The sequence below is a fragment of the Vipera berus genome (genome assembly GCF_964194415.1).
Source record: "Vipera berus genome assembly, chromosome: 3".
NCBI classification, from domain to species: Eukaryota; Metazoa; Chordata; class Lepidosauria; order Squamata; family Viperidae; genus Vipera; species Vipera berus.
This window is the reverse complement of record NC_138204.1, coordinates 105,707,970-105,727,668: the sequence shown is the minus strand read 5'-3', so window position 1 is coordinate 105,727,668 and position 19,699 is coordinate 105,707,970. Positions and strand designations below refer to the sequence as shown.

Here is a 19,699-nt window from a genome sequence, read left to right as displayed (position 1 = left end):
AAGATGTTTTCTGCACATTGTTGCAAATTAGTGATTTTTCTGAAGCATTAAAGCAGCTGCATCTTTTACATGGGCTACATTGCTGCTTTCCCCCCCATACATATGCACACATCTTTCCCATTGCTGGCAGAAGTGCTGTCTGTGCATGGACATGCACCTGGAGAGAACCAGAGAAATCAGATGATCCTTGCAAAAAAAGATGCCACAATTCAGGCAGAATTTACAGAATGTATCACCTTGAATTTATGCCAATCCCTCATTGTTCACAGTGTAATAGGAGTAACTCTTGGTGCTTGTGGGACTTGGTTGCACTTTAGTTGACCTAGCCAACAGAAAATATGTCTGGAAGGAACACATAAAAAAGTCTAGTGTGAATGGGTCTCTTGCATTTCCCTGCAGCCAAATTGTTCTTCCCTTTCCCCATGTAGTAAATATGCAACAAAGCTGTGATTAATCATATGGAGCATATGCACAGTCCACTTGTTTATCTATTAGGTTTAGCCATGGGTAAGAGGTATTCAAAGAAACTATTATTTGCTGAGCCCCATCATCCTTGACCACTGTTCCAGCAGGTCTTGGCAGCTACCAGTTTCCCCAAATAAAAACCTAATAGAAACACATGATAGCCCAAAACAAGTTGAAGATGTGCATGGAAGAAAAAGGACTAATTATTATCTTAGTTACGTTTACCTTAAGGAAATGTCTGGATGCCTTATGAGGGAACCAAGGCAATATGTGGGGGTGCTATTGTGGGAATAATTGCTTGCCAAAATACCACCTAGCTCTGTGTCAGAATCCATTTATATCCCATTCATAAATCCCCATCTGTATGTTCTAAAATCTTACATCCCTCACTGGATTCTGCCATTCCCAAGGAGGAGAAGAAAAGATGTTAATTGGCTATCCTTATCCATTTGCTGCAAGGGTGTTTATTTCAGCCTGCCTGAAGGCTATCATTAGACCAGGGGAAGAACCTTTGAACTGAGAAGAACAAAGAAAGGGAGGGGGGGAGATCTGGTTTGTATCTCCGATTAGAATCTGAAAGGAAGGAAGGAAATGTTGTAAAGACATGGAAGATCCCTATTCCCTTGGAAGGTTTTGACACCTGAACCTTAATTGATCCGGGACTGACCAAATGGACTGAGGGGAGGGGGTTTCACTCGGGGACACTTTAAAAGTACCAACCTGTAACACAGTTTTCAGATCCTGTCTAGATTTTCCACTGACAATCATGTTTTAGTAAAAGTTCCTTTTTGGACAATTCTGTCTCCAAGAGTTCTTCTTTTCTAAGACGTGGATTGGGGTGGGACCTGACACTCTGTTTATATGACAGAGGGAGAATTTAATTTATTTAATTCTGCATTCAGAAGGCACAATAGCCTTTACTGACATAAATAATATTGCTCAAGCAACCTGTTGAGATTGTGGAATAGACATAGCACATTAAGTACAGGACTGGTTCAGATGAGATGTTAAACTTAACCTAGTTTTAACATAGCTTAATGTGTCACTATATCTAACTAGGTTGCTACAGTTTATTTTAGTTTAAATTGCTTTGAGATGTTTTAATGGGAAATGGTACATTTATAACTGATTTTCATAGATTAAGAATTATCAATAATCCTATTTCCCAGTTCAGACAATATAGGAAGTTAAGTGCAATTTTTATTGCTTTATTTTTTTTCAACTGTGCAAAGAGAAGAACACAATAACTCTTTGTGCAAAAAACTGAAGTTAATTCATGCCTTGGGTTATTAAGCTGATTATCCAAATAATCCATGAGTGGTTTCAAAGACTATGTACAGATATTTATATATTTTGATTTGTTTTTAATTTGAGAGTATTTCTTTTATAGGTTCTCCACTGGTAGTTGACCCTACAGGGAGAGTCAGGGTCTTCTCTGGAGGAAGACAACTTCAAATTTCAGTTGCTGAAAAATCAGATTCGGCCTCCTATACATGCATAGCTTCAAATGTAGCTGGAATAACAAAGAAAGAATATAAGTTGCTAGTGTATGGTAAGTTGCTTGCAATGTTTCTCAGTTTGGAAACAAATATTAAGTAAGACCTTCACAGATAAACTTTGGAACAAACAAATCATGTCACAGGAAGTCAATAGCTGGATATTTTCTTTTTGCTAATAGCAGTTGGAGGGATTTAAAAGCCTTTTCCTGATATTCTGATGTTCCTGTACCCAGTATTAGTTTTGAAGTGGAGAATATGCAGGCACAGTATTAGAACACACATATTTTTGGTGTTGCTTTTAACAGAAATGTAGAAACTAGATTTGCACTTTGTAATGCTTATGTCCCCAATAGAGATGTCCCTCTTGGTGACAGCATCTTACTGCCCTTCTGGCCTTCTAAAGTTAAGCTAGCTAGGAATTGATTTATGCTCAGAAGAACAGCCACCATTAACTTTCAGGGAAGTAAACTGGATTGGTAGTTTGAAAAACAAAAGACTAGACAGCGGAATATGACTGGCAATTTCTATGTCATTGCTGAGAAACTATTGATTAGCCCAATGTAGTCACCAGGATATGAGTTTGATATGAGTTAACCTTACTGTTAAAATACAAATCCACCCTCCACTCCACTTACAACAAGCTGGATTTTTTTCAATAGGGAATGCAGTCTGTTCACTTATTGCTGTGTCTCATGGAGTTTTAGGCTAAAGCATTGAACCTGAAGTGTTGCTTTGTTTCTCTGAACAGTTCATCCAACTATTCTGGACAATGAAAATATACAATCAGATGTCATTGTAACTCAAGGGAATGACATTTCATTTGAATGCCAAGCGGATGGTATTCCACAACCAACTGTCACCTGGATGAAAGATGGTCAACCATTGGCCAATGAAAGAGGAGTTGAAATACTAAACGAGGGCCATAGTCGTCTTCGACTTAAAAGTGCACAGGTGTCGGATACTGGTCGCTATGTATGTGTTGCTGTGAATATGGCAGGACTGACTGACAAGAAATATGACTTAAGTGTTTATGGTGAGCAAAGGAAATCTGTGTAAGAGAAAATACACAAAGGTGCATGCCCAATGTAAGAAAGCAATAGACTATTCTGCTACATGTGGTATAGCTATATAACTTTATGTAGTCTGAATAGGAGAAAAGCAGCACTTATGGATTAATACATAGTTATATATGGAGACTGTTGTGTAGTGGGTTCGTTGCAGGCAATAAGCGAGACAAAGGTTCCAAACAGTAACATGCTTTATTGAAGTTAAGCAGAACAGAACTGAAACAGTGGCTGCTGCACAGCTACTTATATGCTTGGCCACTAGGTGGTGACCAATAGATTTGAAGGAAGCCATTCCCGCCCCAAATCTACCAATGATAGTCCTGGAGACAAGAAGTCTGGCTTGTTCAGTAGCTGTTACACATACACACCAATGAGCAACAGTTAGTGCAGCATTTAAACAGACATGTGAACCAGTACAAGGAAAAACCCCAATACATTGCACCCCTCCCCCCTAGATTTTACACACACATTATTTACTAACATTATCTTGAAGATATTTCGGTGGTCTATGAGACCGTTCAGAACGCCTGGGGGTTCTGGCAAGCTCCCGGTCTACCTGCTTGCCTGCCAGGCTGGGTAGACCAGGACTCTTGGGTTTCAGTGAGTTGAATTGATTCAAGTTCCTTTGGCTTGCCATTCCTAGTTGGCCCAAACCAAAGTCTAGAGTGGTAGTGGGGTCAGCGGGGCTGCTGCATAGTTCGGTTTGTCCTTCCCCTTCTGGGAACACAATTTGGATTTCTGGACTGGGTCCATCTACGGCCACATCACCGTAGCAATGTCTGAAAGAATCCTCAGAGCATGTGAACTGCTCTGTTAGACTGCTGGCTGCCAGCTCTTGTTGTGGACCCTCTGGGGAGTCCTCAGTTAGTGACTGTTCAGCAAACCGCCGACGCAGCTGATCAATATGTTGGTGAATAACTCACCCCCCTTCCAGGACCACCTCATAGGAAAGGGGTCCTGAGACCTTAACAATGTTAGTGGGCACCCACAAAGCCCCATGCCCATAGTTCCGAGCCCACAATCTATCACCCACTTGCAACCCCCACGGAGCCTTTGGGTGTGCAGTGTCAGCTGCTACTCGGTCAGGGTGCAACCAGTCCAGTTTTGTGATTACTCTTCTTCCCCAACAAAGCTCTGCAGGGCTTTTGCCCATGGCTGTGCATGGCTTAGTTTGCTGGCATTGCAAAAAATCAGCCAGCCTATGGTGCCAATCCCCTGAAACAATGTGTTTTGGTGACTCTTTCGTTGTATGCACCATGCATTCTGCCTGCCCGTTAGTCGAGGGGAGCCGACATGACATGCCTTATGAGGTCGGCCCTCAAGAAGGCCTGAAATTCGGATGCTGTGAACTGGGCCCCATTGTCCGAGACTAAGACGTCTGGCAGCCCATGCATTGCAAAAAGCTTCCTAAGCACCTGGATGGTCCTAGCAGCAGTCACAGTGGGTATAGGAATTACTTCCAACCATTTAGAGTGGCTGTCAACCACTACCAAAAACAGCTGTCCCTGAAAGGGCCCAGTGAAGTTAATGTGGATTCTTGACCATGGTGTATGAGTCTCCTCCCATCGGTGGTCCCTCCCTGTGGCATCTCTGGTCTGGACTGTTGACACGTGTAACACCCGTGTACTGGGGCCTCGATAGCCTTATCTAACCCTGGCCACCAAAGGTAGCTCCGTGCCAGTGCATTCATCCGGACGATACCCAGATGGGCCTCATGCAGAGACTGGAGCACTCTGTGCCTTAATGAACTGGGGACAATAACCCTGCTTCCCCAAAGAATGCACCCCTTATGAGCTGAAAGCTCATGTCTTCATGTGAAATAGCTCTGGAACTCTGGTCCCAGGCTATTTTCCAGCCACCTGGTGTGAACCCAGGACAGCACCCTGGTTAAAATTTTGTCTGCAGCTGTTTCCGCAGTGACATCCCCTGCATGGAGAGGAAGTTCTGGCAAATTTTGAATGGACAAGATGCTACCAGCTGGAGCTGGATCTGGCTCCATGTTTGGCAATGACAACCTGCTAAGGCCATCTGCTTGCCCATGTCTTTGCTGGGTTTGTGGATCAGCCTGTACCTGTAGGCTGACATAAAAATGGACCACCTTAACATTCTGGGGGAAAGTATTTGAGGCATCTGCCTGTCTGTGGTAAATAGTTCTAGCAATGGCTTGTGGCCAGTAAAGACCGTGAATTTGCGGCCATACAAATAGTTGTGGAATTTTTTAACCCAGGCCACAATGGGCAAGGCCTCTTTGTCAATCTGAGCATAATTGTGCTCAGCTGAGGACAAGGTCCTTGAATAGTAAGCAATAGGGGACTGAGTCCTATCAGCTGACAAATGGCTTAGTACAGCTCCAACCCCATAAGGGGATGTGTCACACGCAATACAAACTGGCAAGTTTTCATTAAAGTGCATGAGCACTGAATTTGAGGACAGTAGTGATTTTACCACCTTAAAACTGTTTTCCTGAACCTTGGTACATTTCCACGGGGTGTTCTTGTCTAAGAGCCAGTGTAACGCTTCTGCCACTGCGGCCTTGTTAGGAAGGAATACATGGTAAAAATTTAGGAGACCCAGGAATGCCTGGAGCTCTCCTTTAGATCTGGGGCTTGGTGCCAGCTGAATTGCCTTCAGCTTGGACTCTGCAGGATGGATGCGTTCGGCATCAATATGGAACCCCAGGAATTCAGTGGAAGGGACGCCAATTTTGCATTTGTCCTTCCTCAGCTTGAGTCCCGCTATGCGGAACTGCTGAAGGACAGCTTTGAGCTGCCTTTCCAGGACCTCAGTGGACACTCTGGCGATGAGTACATTGTCAAAATAGGGGCAGACCCCCGGAATACCCTTGAGCGTATGCTCCATTACTCCCTGGAAGATTCCTGGGGCTACACTAACCCCGAATTGGAGGTGCTTGACCTTAAAAGCCCACCCCTATGTGTCACAATTGTTTGTGCGGCTGCTGTGGCCTCATCCACTGGTAACTGCTGATAGGCCTGTGCCAAATCTAACTTAGCAAACACGCTACCCCCTTGCAGCAATGGCAAAATGTGGCTAATGACTGGCACCAGATACGCATGCTGCTGCAGTGCCCAGTTAATGGTGCACTTGTAATCAGCACAAATCCTGATCTCCCCATTGGCCTTAAGTGGTGTAACAATAGGAGTTTCCCACTTCCCACCATCTACGGGCTGTAGTACCCCCTAACTGACTAGCTTGCCAGGTCTGCATCAATTTTGTGCTTTAATGCAAAAGGCACATGATGGGGCTTGACCCCAATTGGCATTACTGAGAGATCAAGCTTAAAGGCTATCAGAGGGCCCTTGTACTCTTCCAGGCTTGTGTCAAAAACATCCATAAATTCCTCGCATACTGACACCAAGTTCACTGCTTGTGTCCGGTGGATCCTGGTTACTTGAATGCCCAGAGCATCAAACCAATCAAGCCCAATAAGGCTTGTTCTCTGGCCCTCCACCACAATGACATCTAGGCCCCCCCAAAACCCCTTGAATTTTACGACCAAAGTGGCCTCGCCCTTGACGGCTATTCAGGAATTCTGGAAGTCCGTTAAAATGATATCAGATGGCTGAAGTTTGGCCCATCTCTTGCTGTGGTTGCACATGAGCTGGAAGGTCTCAAGGGAAATAATGGATACAGCTGAACCAGTGCCCAGTTCCATTCTGCAAGGAATGCCTTGCAGCTCAACTTGAAGTCGAAGTTTTTGTTTGAGGGGGTGGCAAGCTCCCATGCGTCAGACACTCCTGTGACTGGAGCAGAACCCTACTCTATGCTGCCCCAGGGCCCTGGTACTTCTGCTGAATGACTTGTCTGGTTGGCGGTCCTTCTGGTGACCTTTACAGATGGCTGCAATGTGGCCGGATTTCCCACAGGACCAACACATGGCTGTCCTGAATCTGCAGTCTGCTCGTTGGTGGCAGCTGCCACAGCGAAAACATCGAAGGAAGGGAACTGCCTTGTAATGAGGTCTCTGTTCCTTGTCTTGGTGTCATTGAATCTTGTCAACTTCATGGTCAGAGTTGATGTCTTCTAGTTGCTTGGCATCCTTATGGTGGACGGTTTCTGCATGTGGTGTGCTGTTGACAGGCCACAATGCCTTCACGGCCCCGCCGGTGGCTTCATCTGCCATGACTTGTTTCAAGGCTTCTTGGAGCAAGAGAGTCTCCTTCGTGAAAAGTTTTTCTTGGAGCTCTCTGCTCCTGAGTCCACAAACAAGACGGTCACAAAGTCTTTCTTCCAAGTCCATGAATTGACAAAGACACGACACTTGCCTCAATGCTGCGATGAACTCTGTAGCCATCTCACCGAGTTGTTGTTCTCGCTGTTCAAAGGAATGCCTCCACGCTATCACCGACAGCTTCAGCTGAAAATGGTTGCCGAGCCGTTTCTTCAGGTCCGCGTAAGTAACGGACTCCAGCTGTGCTGGTGCGACCAAGTTCTCAGCGATGTCCAATGTTACAGGCCTGCACACACAGAGGAGTGTTGTGGCCTTCATCCCACCTTCGTCGCCAGTGTTGTGTAGTCGGTTTGTTGCAGGCAATAAGCAAGATGAAGGTTCCAAACAGTAACATGCTTTATTGAAGTCAAGCAAAACAGAACTGAAACGGTGGCTGCTACACAGCTACTTATATGGTTGGCCACTAGGTGGCAGCCAATAGATTTGAAGGAAGCCATTCCTGCTCCAAATCTACCAATGATAGTCCTGGAGACAACAAGTCTGGCTTGGTCAGTAGCTGTTACACATACACACCAGTGAGCAACCATTAGTGCAGCATTTATACAGGCACGTGAATCAGTACAAGCAAAAACCCCAATACATTACAGAAACAGCAGAAAGGTACAACTTTATTTATTTATTACATTTACAGGTGAAAGTCAAAAAATTAGAATATCGTGCAAAAGTTCATTTATTTCAGTAATGCAACTTAAAAGGGGAAACTAATATATGAGATAGACTCATTACATGCAAAGCAAGATAGTTCAAGCCGTGATTTGTCATAATTGTGATGATTATGGCTTACAGCTCATGAAAACCCCAAATCTCAGAAAATTAGAATATTGTGAAAAGGTGCAATATTCTAGGCTCAAAGTGTCCCACTCTAATCAGCTAATTAAGCAATAACACCTGGAAAGGGTTCCTGAGCCTTTAAATGGTCTCTCAGTCTGGCTCAGTAGGAATCACAATCATGGGGAAGACTGCTGACCTGACAGTTGTGCAGAAAACCATCATTGACACCCTCCATAAGGAGGGAAAGCCTCAAAAGAAGTTGGATGTTCCCAAAGTGCTGTATCAAAGCACATTAATAGAAAGTTATGTGGAAGGGAAAAGTGTGGAAGAAAAAGGTGCACAAGCAGCAGGGATGACCTCTTGTCAAGCCGCTCCTGAACAACAAACAACGTCAGAAGCATCTTGCTTGGGCTAAAGAAAAACAGACCTGGTCTGTTGCTCAGTGGTCCAAAGTCCTCTTTTTTGATGACAGCAACTTTTGCATCTCACTTGGAAACCAAGGACCCAGAGTCTGGAGGAAGAATGGAAAGGCACACACACACTGCAAGATGCTTGAAGTCCAGTGTGAAGTTTCCACAGTCTGTGTTGATTTGGGGAGCCACGTCATCTGCTGGTGTTGGTACACTGTGCATCATTAAATCGAGGGTCAATGCAGCCGTCTACCAGGAGATTTTGAAGCACTTCATGCTTCCTTCCGCAGACGAGCTTTATGGGGATACTGACTTCATTTTCCAGCAGGACCTGGAACCTGCCCACACTGCCAAAAGCACCAAAATCTGGTTCAATGACCATGGGATTACTGTGCTTGATTGGCCAGCAAACTCACCTGACCTGAACCCCATAGAGAATCTATGGGGCATTGCCAAGAGAAAGATGAGAGACATGAGACCGAACAATGCAAAAGAGCTGAGGGCCGCTATTGAAGCATCCTGGTCTTTGGACTTCCTGTTTGGCAGAGTCGGGACAAGTTGGGAAAGTCAGTGCTCGGCTTTCCAGCTTGGTTTTTTCTTTGTCTAGTGACCCTGAAAGGGTCAGAAAGTTGCCCTGGAGGGGAAATGAAGGAGGAGGGATACTTCAGGAGCTCAGATCAGGGGACACCAAATCAGAGCGAACCGTAGGACCCTCTGGAAAACGAAGAGAAAGGCTGTTAAATCTCCGGCCATAGGCGTATCCAGCGGGAAGCAAAGAATCATAAATCAGAGGAATTCCAACTGCGTGCTGAAGCTGGGTTAGCAAGATGTTTCCTTTTCTTCTCTTAGAGGATTATAAATGTTGAACCCCTGAGTGGAAAGAGCTGGAAAGTAAAGACCCCCAGAAGATTTATGAGCAGCGAGTAATTACATGGGGGAGGAAGAGGTTCTTTGTTAAAAAATACTGGACATTGATAAATAAGCCAAGGAGGACATCTAGCGGTGAAAAAAGAATGAAATTTTTGTATCATTCTCTGTTGACTGAAATTCAACCTTGGAAACAGCTGCAGCTGATAAAGCTGCTTTGTTATGAAACTGAAACTCAAAGTTACTTCTATTGAATTTGACTAAATTTAAACAGATGTTGTTTTGGCTATAGACTGTGAACTTCAAAATAACTTCATCAAATATTACTAGACTTATGAAAAAAACTTCTTCTGCACCCTCAGTAGGACAATCTAGTCCTACAACACAGGGATCTATTGAAGCTATGTTGCAAAGGGAAAAGACCACAGCTCAAAGTGAAACACAGACTTCATTAAAAAAATTTCAGGATCTTATGTTAAAGAATCAAGAGACTTTGGAAAAAAAACCACTTAGAGACACAAGAACATTATAAAACCACACAAGCAACACTGGAGAAGTTAAATGAGGAATATTTGGATATAAAGGGAAAATTGGAAACTCAAAATCAAATGATACTAAAAAATCAACAGAAATATATAAGGTTGAAGAAAAAACAGATGATAATGACAAAAAGATAGAAATGTTACTGCGAGAAAATGAAAAATTAGACAATGAAATTAAGATTTTAGGGATGGCAAATGCGGAACACTATTTAAGGTTCCAAAATATTCCTGAAGATAAAGCGGAAAACATAGAAGAGGTGATTATTGATATCCTGGAGGAGGCTCTGAAAGCAGACTGAGGGAAAATTCAACTTGAACTCGATGGGATATTCCACTTCAACTCAAGCTACGCAAGAAGAAATAAATTACCAAGAGAAGTACATGTACGGTTTGCAAGAAAGACAACAAGAGATGAAATACTGTGGAAAGTAAGAGATGAACCAATACAATATAAAAATAAAGAAATTGTGGTCTTAAAACAGATACCTAAGAGAGTCAGAGATTCATGAAGGCTACCATTTTTTGACTACGAAGTTGATGGCTAATGGCATAAACTTTAGATGGTTGATGCCAGAAGGCATCTTAATAAACTGGAACAATACAAGATATAGACTTGATTCAATTTGGAAAGCAGAAGACTTTGAAGAGAAGAATAGGTCAATTTTGGATGAAGGAGTAAAAAGAGGTCAAGGGGAGAGTAAAGAGAAGAAATAAACAGAACTGCACGTTTTTTTTTGTTCGTCAGAAAGTTCATTTCTAACTGTACATTTTCCCCTGCTCTCTGCACCTGTTGTGATAACTTATCTGGTAACCATAGTGAATCCCATATGACTAGCTATGTTATGGTTTCAGTCTGTTTAGTGCGCATGTCTAGAGAAAGTTCTGGGTTGTTATCTGTATTGTTTTCTTCTCTTTGCTGTTACTGACTATTACGTTAGGATGTAGTGAGCTAGCTCTGTATAATATATATTTAGTTTTTATATTTTTGTAAGTAAAAGGTATTTAGTAAGATTATGCGTCGTGTTTTTCTTGCCTTCCTGCAAGCATATCATGCATTCTCTGAAGCACGGTCCGTCGCCCTCTACAAAGGTGATTTTTACCTTGACATTTTGGTATCGAGGATGGTTTGATTTATGTTTTTGGAGATGCATGTTTCTGCGGCTGTTATCAGTTAGTTAGTGCTAGTGAGGCAGCGGTGATTAACTGCTGAAACATGTCAGGAAGGAAGCCACGGCTGAAACGGGAGGCCAGGAGCTTGTCTGTTGGGCATCTCCCTTCGACCTTAAGGACTCCGATAGCTTCGGCCACACGCCTTGGAGAAGACGCACCTGCTCCTGTCTACGATGCAAGGTCAGTCACTCCTTTTTCTACTTTTCCAAGCTCCCTGGCAGCTGCTTTTGGAAATGTTCACACTCCAGGGGCTCAAGATGAATTTCAAAGGCTTGGAGCGAAACCTAAAGTTCAGCCGAAGAAAATTCCTTCTGCTCCTTCAAGCCCCAAGCAAACTATGCGAGATAGGGCTATGCAAGGCTACTGTGAACAAATTGGGGTTTTTGAAAGGCGTTTGCAGCAGGCAAAGGAATATGTGTCAATGGTTCAGCAATATGAGAGGAATTATGAGCATGAACCGGCCATATTGCCACACCCACAAGGAGAAGCCATATTGCCTCCTTCTTTCCCAAAGCCAAAGTCACGCCCATCATTGAGTGTCATGCAAGACGATTGGGAACCGGAGGCTCCTATGTCACATGATTATGGGCTGTCCCAAAGGCCATACAGAGCCACAGTGATGCCTGAAGCAAATGTTATAGCACCATCTACTGGTGAAGCTGCATTAAGACATGAATTGGAGCTCTCACTCTCGCAATTGTCTATGGAGGAGTCTTTGCTCAGAGATACAAGATTTCTGCCGTTATCTGAGGCTCCAGCCCCTGATGGTGCTAGGATTCCTGTTACTATTGCTTCTCCTGTTAATATTGCTTCTATGCAAGTCCCTCTACCTGGCAGAACACAGCCATATTTAACCCACATGCAATTGCCACCGGGTTCTTATATGCGAAGGCCAGTGTCATCTGCAGGTTATGCTAATGCACCAGTCCCAGCGCCAGCGCCTCCTGCTGGCCAGGGTAGAATAGCAGCTCAAAGACAGTCACAGCCAGCACCAAGACTACCGGCAGCTTCAATGCAACTGCCGCATGTCCAGGCACAGACACCACTGGTGCCCCCTGCAGGGTATGGTCGGATTGCACAACCTGCACAGCCAGTACCTCAATTGTATATTCCTCATCAAACACCTTCCATTGTACCACTGGCTGGTGATTCAAAATTAAAGAAGTCAGGACAGAATTACAGGGCATGGGTCAGTGAGGTTGGACTTTTGTTACGCAGAGAAGGTACTCACATGATGGTGTTTAATCCTCCTGCCCAGCCATGGACTCCTGACATATGGGACTTGGATACTAGAGCATGCACAACATTATTGATGTCAATGGACATTGAATTGCAGCTCACGTTTACACAAGATGCAACTGCCCAACAAATTTGGACTCAGTTAGAAACATGTTATCGGCCTACATCAATTGAGTCTACATGTTTACTTTTGTCTGAGTTCCATGGTTCCAGATTAAAACCTGGTGAACATATTGGAGCACATTTGACTAAAATGAAAGGTATTAGAAAAGAACTGGGTGAAAAGGGCTATCCTATTGATGATTTTCAAATGATCAGCATTATCATCAATTCTTTGAATCATGAGTGGAAAGATGCTATTTCCAAGATTAATCAAGTGCCTATTGCTCAACGCACAGTGGATCATGTATGCAGAATTTTAGCCGAAGAAGAGGCAGTTATGCAAGCTGCGCCACATTTAAGGGAACCACCTGCATCAAGAGCTTCAGCGAGGCGTGCCTTCCGTGGAAGGACCTACGTTCCAAGAATGCCAAGATGCTACATCTGCAATCGTGTGGGACATGCCACCCGGGATTGTCCCCAACGAGTTCCAGCGCCCGTCACATACCAGCCCAGAGGAACAGATTCCAGAGGAGGCAGAGGTAGAGGCGGACGACAAAGTCGTGGTCGTGGTTCCAGGCGTGATCCACAAGCTCCACTTGTCACATTGGTTGTGACCAACGATCCACAGCCTCAACCAGAGTACGACAGACGACTTCTTTGGACTTTGGACAGTGGAGCAGCGTTACATGTTACCTACAGAAAAGAGCTTTACACAGAGATGCACGAGCCTGAACCTGAACTTCGTGAACTTTATTCTTTTTCCAATCATCCTGTTCAGGTCATGGGAAAAGGAACTGTCTACATTGAAGAGCTTGATGCTCTCATTCCAAATGTTTACTATGTTCCGTCTGCCAGTAGTAATTTGCTTAGTCAGAGTCATTTGTCTAGGTTTTCTCATTTTCAGGTCCACCATCTTGAAAAAGCAAGTTATATAGTCAAAGACGGAGATATTGTTGCTGAAACCATGTTGATTGGTGGTGTTTATTACTTAAGACCAAAGCCTAAGCAGCAAGAGCAGGCAAGTATACACGTTCCAAAGAGCACAGGCCCAGAGAGAGACGTCCCAGAGAGAGATCCTGTTGCTACTCCAAAGGTTCCTAATAATGATAAAAAGACAAAAAAGACACAGGTTGCTCACAGCAAGCCTGGGGTTCCTAACAAAAATGCTAATGTTGAGAATTCATTAACAGGTAAACCTTTGCATTCCAGGTGTATCCATAAGTGGCACAGAAGATTGGGTCATGCCAGTTTCCGTGTTCTGAAGAAGATGCCAGAGTTCGCAAGAGGTTTGGATCTAAAGGGGTGTAAGGTGTTCTTGGACTGTGCTGTCTGCAAGAAAGCCAAATCCAAGGCAGCAGCAATTCCAAAACGCGCTACACGCCTGTCAACACGCATTTTTGATTTGGTACACACTGACATAGTGGGTCCTTTTGCACCAACACTTGGTGGTAAAAGATATTTCTTGACAATCGTTGACAATTATTCTAGATATGGATATGTATATCCTATGAAAGAAAAATCTGAGACCTTTCAGATCTTTAAAGACTTTGCTAGTCTTGTCTATACCCAATTCGAGGTCAACATTGCCAGAATCCAGAGTGATCGCGGTGCTGAATTCATGTCTCAGCGTTTCCAGGACTGGATGCGTGAGAATGGGATAGTACATCAGACATCCGCTCCTTATACTCCAGCTGAAAATGGAGTGGCAGAACGCAGAAATGGAGTTTTGCAAACCATGATGCGTTGCCTCCTTGAAGATGCTAACCTCAGTCTTCCATACTGGGGTGAAGCTATCAAATATGCTAACCATATCATCAACCGTACTTGGAGTAGTGTGATAAATCAGACCCCTTATTTCCTGTTGTATGGACACAAGCCTGATCTCTCACATCTCCATATTTTTGGTTCCTATGCTATGGTGAATATTCCTTTAGCCCAAAGAAAGAAAGGGGGTCCTGCAGCAAAAAGGATGAGATTTATGGGCATTGATGATAATTCAAAATGGAGCAAATACATTGACTCTCATCATGTTATCGTGGTTTCACAATCTGCTACTTTTGAGGAAGATGCTGACTGGTCCAGGATTCATTCTAACGATCCTGGAGTTTATTTTCCTAGAGATGATGTTGCTGATGCCACACAACCTGATGATCAAGATTCACAGGATAATGTTCCTTCCACGAGTTCTTCTCAACCTACTGTTCCGTCTTCGCAAGCCGCTGATGTTGCTGCTGGCGACGATGAAGACGAGGACGACACGGAAGAAGAATGGACGGTTGGCCCGAGACGTTCCAAGAGGTCCACAAAGGGAATCCCTCCAAAACGGTATTCGTGGCAAGTAACAAAAACACCTGTACCTTTGATTTGTAATGTTACACTTCCACCTGAGAAGTTCACACAGATCAAACATCTTCCTGAATCAGAACAAGATAAATGGTTTGAGGCAATGCAGGCTGAAATGGACAGTCTAAAGAAACTTCAAGTGTTTACGCCTGCAAGCCCTCCAGCAAACAAGAAAGTTATTGGTACTCGATGGGTCTACAGGATCAAAAAGAAGCCGAATGGTGAGTCGTTGTACAAGGCCAGACTCGTAGCCCAGGGTTTCGCTCAACGTTATCCTGAGGACTATACAAATACATACTCACCCACGGTGCGGACTGAAAGTGTGAAAATTGCTTTAGCCACTGCAACTATCCTTGGCCTAGAAGTTTTCCAGTTCGACGTTGAAACGGCTTATCTTCACGCTGATCTTGATGAAGACATCTACGTCAAAGGTCCTCCAGGTTTCAGACAGCAAGAAGGGGATACCTGGTTTCTACACAAAAGTCTTTATGGTCTGAAACAGTCTGGTTTAATGTGGTACTTATGTCTTTCTGACAAACTAAATTCAATGGGCTTTATTAAGTCCGAAACAGATGAATGCGTGTTTACTAAAAGATCCGGTAATAGGTATGAGATAATTCTTGTTTATGTCGATGATATTGTTTATATTGGTCCAAATAAGCAGATGAGTGAGGTTTTTGCTAAAGCTTTACAAAAGTTTTTCACATTGAAGTGTTTAGGATGTATTAACACTTATTTAGGTGTTCAAATTGCCAAAACTCAGAAGGGGTTTAGTCTCACACAAGAAGAGAAGATTGAACAACTGTTACATCACTGTAACATGGAGGACGCTAAGCCTGTGAGTATACCCATGCAAACTGACTTTCACATTTTGGCACATGAACCAAGTCCTGAGTTCGAAGATCAAACACTATATCGCTCAGTCATTGGGTCGCTGCTGTATATTAGTAGTTGGACTAGACCTGACATTGCACTTAGTGTTAATCTTTTATCACGACACGTAGGCAAGGCAAAACAGTTTCATTGGACATGTGTTAAAAAGCTATTGAGGTATCTAAAACACACCAAAGACATGAAGTTGTTGTTGGAACCCACACATACTGACTATGCAGAGTTATGTTGTTTTGCAGATTCAGATTGGGCGAGTGATAAGAAGTCACGGAAAAGTACATCAGGTTACATGATGTTTTTAAATGGATGTCCTGTTTACTGGCATGTGCGTAAACAGAATTTTGTTTCTTGTTCCTCTACAGAAGCTGAGTATGCTTGTGTGTCTGATGCATGCAATTCTTTAACCTGGTTTGATGCTTTAATCACAGATATCTGGACACATCCGATTCGACCAATCACAGTGATGGAAGATAATGAATCTGTGGTTTATATTTCTGAAACACGTTTTACAGGTTCAAGGTCCAGACACATTGACATCCGATATCAAAACATAAGGCAACTGGTTAAACAAGGTTTTGTGTCATTACAGTATGTGCCTACACGTGATCAAATTGCTGACATGCTGAACAAACCACTTCCTACAGCCCAGCATGAGTATCTGCGTGAGAAGATGTGCCTTACTTGAGTCTTCACTTTGCTGACGAAAGAAGGGGAATGTCACTGCACGTTTTTTTTTGTTCGTCAGAAAGTTCATTTCTAACTGTACATTTTCCCCTGCTCTCTGCACCTGTTGTGATAACTTATCTGGTAACCATAGTGAATCCCATATGACTAGCTATGTTATGGTTTCAGTCTGTTTAGTGCGCATGTCTAGAGAAAGTTCTGGGTTGTTATCTGTATTGTTTTCTTCTCTTTGCTGTTACTGACTATTACGTTAGGATGTAGTGAGCTAGCTCTGTATAATATATATTTAGTTTTTATATTTTTGTAAGTAAAAGGTATTTAGTAAGATTATGCGTCGTGTTTTTCTTGCCTTCCTGCAAGCATATCATGCATTCTCTGAAGCACGGTCCGTCGCCCTCTACAAAGGTGATTTTTACCTTGACACAACTGCACAAACAAAAGAACAGAAAGAGGAAGGTCTTCAAAAGGGGGAGGATGAAGGACCTGCTAGAGAACAAAGAACTACTAGATCGGTTAGACCGAAATATAAGTAAATGGAAATGGATAAAGAAATTGGAATTTTTTCAGTAAACATAAATGGACTGAACTCTCCAATTAAAAGAAACAAGATTTTTAGGAAACTATGGACACTGAATTTGGATATAATTTGTTTGCAAGAAACACATATAAAAGCACAACATCATAAACTATTGGAATATCCAAAAATTGGAAAACTTTATTATACATCAGCACAACAGAAAAAAGAGGAGTAGCTCTATATATTAAAGAGACAATAAATTGGAAAATGGTATATTCAGATGAAGAAGGAAGAATATTAATGGTAGAAATTTATCTGCATCAAAAACAAATATTATTAGTGGCAATCTATGCACTGAATAACAATCAAGAAATTTTTTATAAAAACCTACATAGAAAAATAATAGAAATGGAGTATCAAAATATCTGTTTACTAGGAGATTTTAATGCAATAACAGATGGAAAAATTGGTTATAAAAGTAACAAAACAAGGAAAAATGGTAGAGGAAGATTACCTAAGACATTTTTGACATGGTGGAGGAAATTGGAATTCAAGATATTTGGAAGGAAATAAATCCACAAAAATTACAATATACTTTTTACTCAAATAGCCAGAAATCCTGGTCAAGAATTGATATGATTTGGATGACTGCTGACTTGAGAATGAATGTGCAGGACATTGAAATAGAAATAGGCACATGGGCAGATCATAACCCTCTGAAAATGACTTGGAAAGGGACACAAAAAAGGCTAAGATGGACTTTAAACTGTTCCATATTAAAGGAAAAAGAATTTATAGAGTTAACCAAAAAAGAAATGGAACTCTTTTTTAAAGAGAACAAAAAAGAAGATACTAAGATACAAAATCTATAGGACATAGCTAAAGCATACTTTAGAGGTATAGCTATATTGTATATGGTAAGGAAAAATAAACAGAGAAAACAGCAATATGCATTATCAAGAAAAGAATTTGGAACATTAGAATTAGAATTGCAAAAGAATCCACAAAAAAGACTTTAATAAGAGACATGGATATGATAATACATAAATTAAATTTGTTAGATTCAGAAAAAATGGCAGAACAGATAAAAAGAGCGAAGCAGAATTTCTTTGAAAATGCCAACAAGCCGGGAAGATGGTTAGCTTACAAACTTAAAAAACAGAAAGAAAAAAAATGATATATAATCTACTGGATGGGAAAGGTTATTTACAATATAAAAATGAAGAAATAAAAAAGATAGTTAAAGAATTTTATAAAGAACTGTATGATAAAAAGGAGACTTCTAGAGAGAAAATTGTAAAATACTTGAAAGATAGTAACCTTCCGAAGATTTCAGAGACATTTAAAAATATGCTAGATGAAGGAGTTACAATGATGGAAATAAAAGAGGCTATAAAGAGACAAAAAAAATGGTAAAGCTCCTGGTCCAGATGGACCTCCGGCAGAACTATACAAAAGTTTACAAGAGATATTATTTATTTATTTATTTATTTATTTATTTATTTATTTATTTATTTATTTATTTATTTATTTATTTATGTATTTATGTATTTATGTATTTATGTATTTATGTATTTATGTATTTATGTATTTATGTATTTATTGAATTTCTATACCACCCTTCTTCTGAAGGACTCAGGGCGGTGTACAGGGCAATAAAAGCATTACATACAAATGTTAAAATAAAATTAAATTAATTAAGCCCTAACAGTAAATAATTAAAAAATACCCCAACCCCTTAAACCAGGCTGGCCTGTTCAAATAAATAGGTTTTCAGATCACGGCGGAAAGAGCGAAGGTCGAGAGCCATCCGGAGCTCAACTGGTAATTGATTCCAAAGGGCTGGCGCGCCCACAGAGAATGCTCTCCCCCTGGGGGCCACAAGCCGACACTCTCTGACTGACGGCACCCTGAGGAGGCCCTCTCTGTGGGAGCGCACAGGACGAAGGGAAGATGACATCGGCAGCAGGTGCTCCCGTAAGTAATCCGTAATATTAAGTGATCCATTGAAAGATGATTGTAATGGAGTTTTATTAGAAGCTAAAATGCCGATGACGTGGATTGAAGCAAACATTACTTTAATACCAAAAGAAGATTCAGATTTGACTCAGATTAAGAATTATAGACAGATTTCATTACTTAATGTGGATTATAAAATTTTTACTTCAATAATGGCGGAAAGACTGAAAAAATATCTGGTTGAACTTATACACCCAGATCAAAATGGCTTTTTACCAAAGAGACAAATTAAAAACCACTTAAGAATGATAATAGATGTACTGGAATACTATGAACTACATCCAGGGAAACAAATGGCATTAATATTTTTAGATGCTCAAAAGGCATTTGACAATCTTTCATGGCAGTTTTTGATTCATCAATTACAAGTAATGGATTTTGGACAGAATTTTATAAATATGGTAAAAACAATATATAGTAAACAAACCGCCAAAGTGATTGTGAATGGAGATTGTACTGAGAGCTTTGAAATAAGGAAAGGCACAAGGCAAGGATGTCCTCTATCCCCTCTGTTATTCATTTTCACTTTGAAAGTTTTAAATCGAAACATAAGACAAGATGCAGAAACTAGAGGTTTGGAGATAAAGGGTGAAACATATAAATTACAAGCATTTGCTGATGATTTGGTATTTATTTTGGAAGATCCCTTGGAGATGATTTCAAAATTGTGGGGGAAATTAGAACAATATGGTGAAGTAGTTGGATTAAAAATTAATAAGGAAAAAACTAAGATAATAGTTAAAAATGTTACGGATAAGCAAAAAAGTTGAATATCAGAAGTGACAGAGGTACAGATAGTGAAAAAGGTAAAATATTTGGGTATATATTTATCAGCTAAATGTTCAACATTAAAAGAAGATAACT

General features: G+C 41.6%; 1 protein-coding gene across 1 annotated transcript in view; it reads left to right on the top strand.

Annotated features, from left to right (window-relative positions):
- The window catches only part of HMCN1 (hemicentin 1), a gene marked incomplete at its 3' end in the record, with an annotated part of 484,864 nt that overhangs the window by 341,254 nt on the left and 123,911 nt on the right, over positions 1-19,699 (top strand). The window contains 2 exon segments of the mRNA XM_081325521.1: positions 1,856-2,017; positions 2,713-2,997. Of these exon segments, the coding sequence (XP_081181647.1) occupies positions 1,856-2,017; positions 2,713-2,997 (447 nt within the window).